This window comes from Eimeria tenella, genomic scaffold (assembly GCF_000499545.2).
Source record: "Eimeria tenella Houghton genomic scaffold, Eth_scaff1755, whole genome shotgun sequence".
Taxonomy (NCBI): domain Eukaryota; phylum Apicomplexa; class Conoidasida; order Eucoccidiorida; family Eimeriidae; genus Eimeria; species Eimeria tenella.
Genome location: NW_013541584.1, coordinates 2,564 through 2,923, shown reverse-complemented (window position 1 = coordinate 2,923; position 360 = coordinate 2,564). Strand labels below are relative to the sequence as shown.

Sequence of the window (360 nt, the reverse complement as noted above, 5' to 3'; positions counted from 1 at the left end):
AGCGACAGCGGCTCCCCCGTGTCCGCCTACAGCTTGCCAACAGCAAACACAATGAGGGAAGTTTTTGCTTCTTGTGACTCGAAAAAAGCTCTTTGTTCAAAACTAGTCACTGACCTTTACCGGGCCCTCATCAACAACAGCAGCAGCGACATCACCAGCAGCAGCAGCAGCAGCAGCAGCAGCAGCAGCAGCAGCAGCAGCGCGGCGTACCTGGAGTCGGAGCTGGCGCTGCACCTGTGGGCCATCGAGGAAGCAAAGGGGGCGCAGCAGCTGCAGCAGCTGCAGCAATACTTAAATGTTTTTGTTCCTTGCTTAGTGGGGGGTCTGCTGCCCAGCCAGCTGCCTGCTGCTGAGCGTGCT

General features: G+C 57.8%; 1 protein-coding gene across 1 annotated transcript in view; it reads left to right on the top strand.

Moving 5' to 3' along the window:
- Window positions 1-51: 51 nt before the first annotated feature.
- ETH_00033575 (uncharacterized protein) overlaps window positions 52-360 on the top strand; it is a gene marked incomplete at both ends in the record, with an annotated part of 822 nt that continues 513 nt past the window's right edge. The window contains one exon of the mRNA XM_013373807.1: window positions 52-360. Within this exon, the coding sequence (XP_013229261.1) occupies window positions 52-360 (309 nt within the window).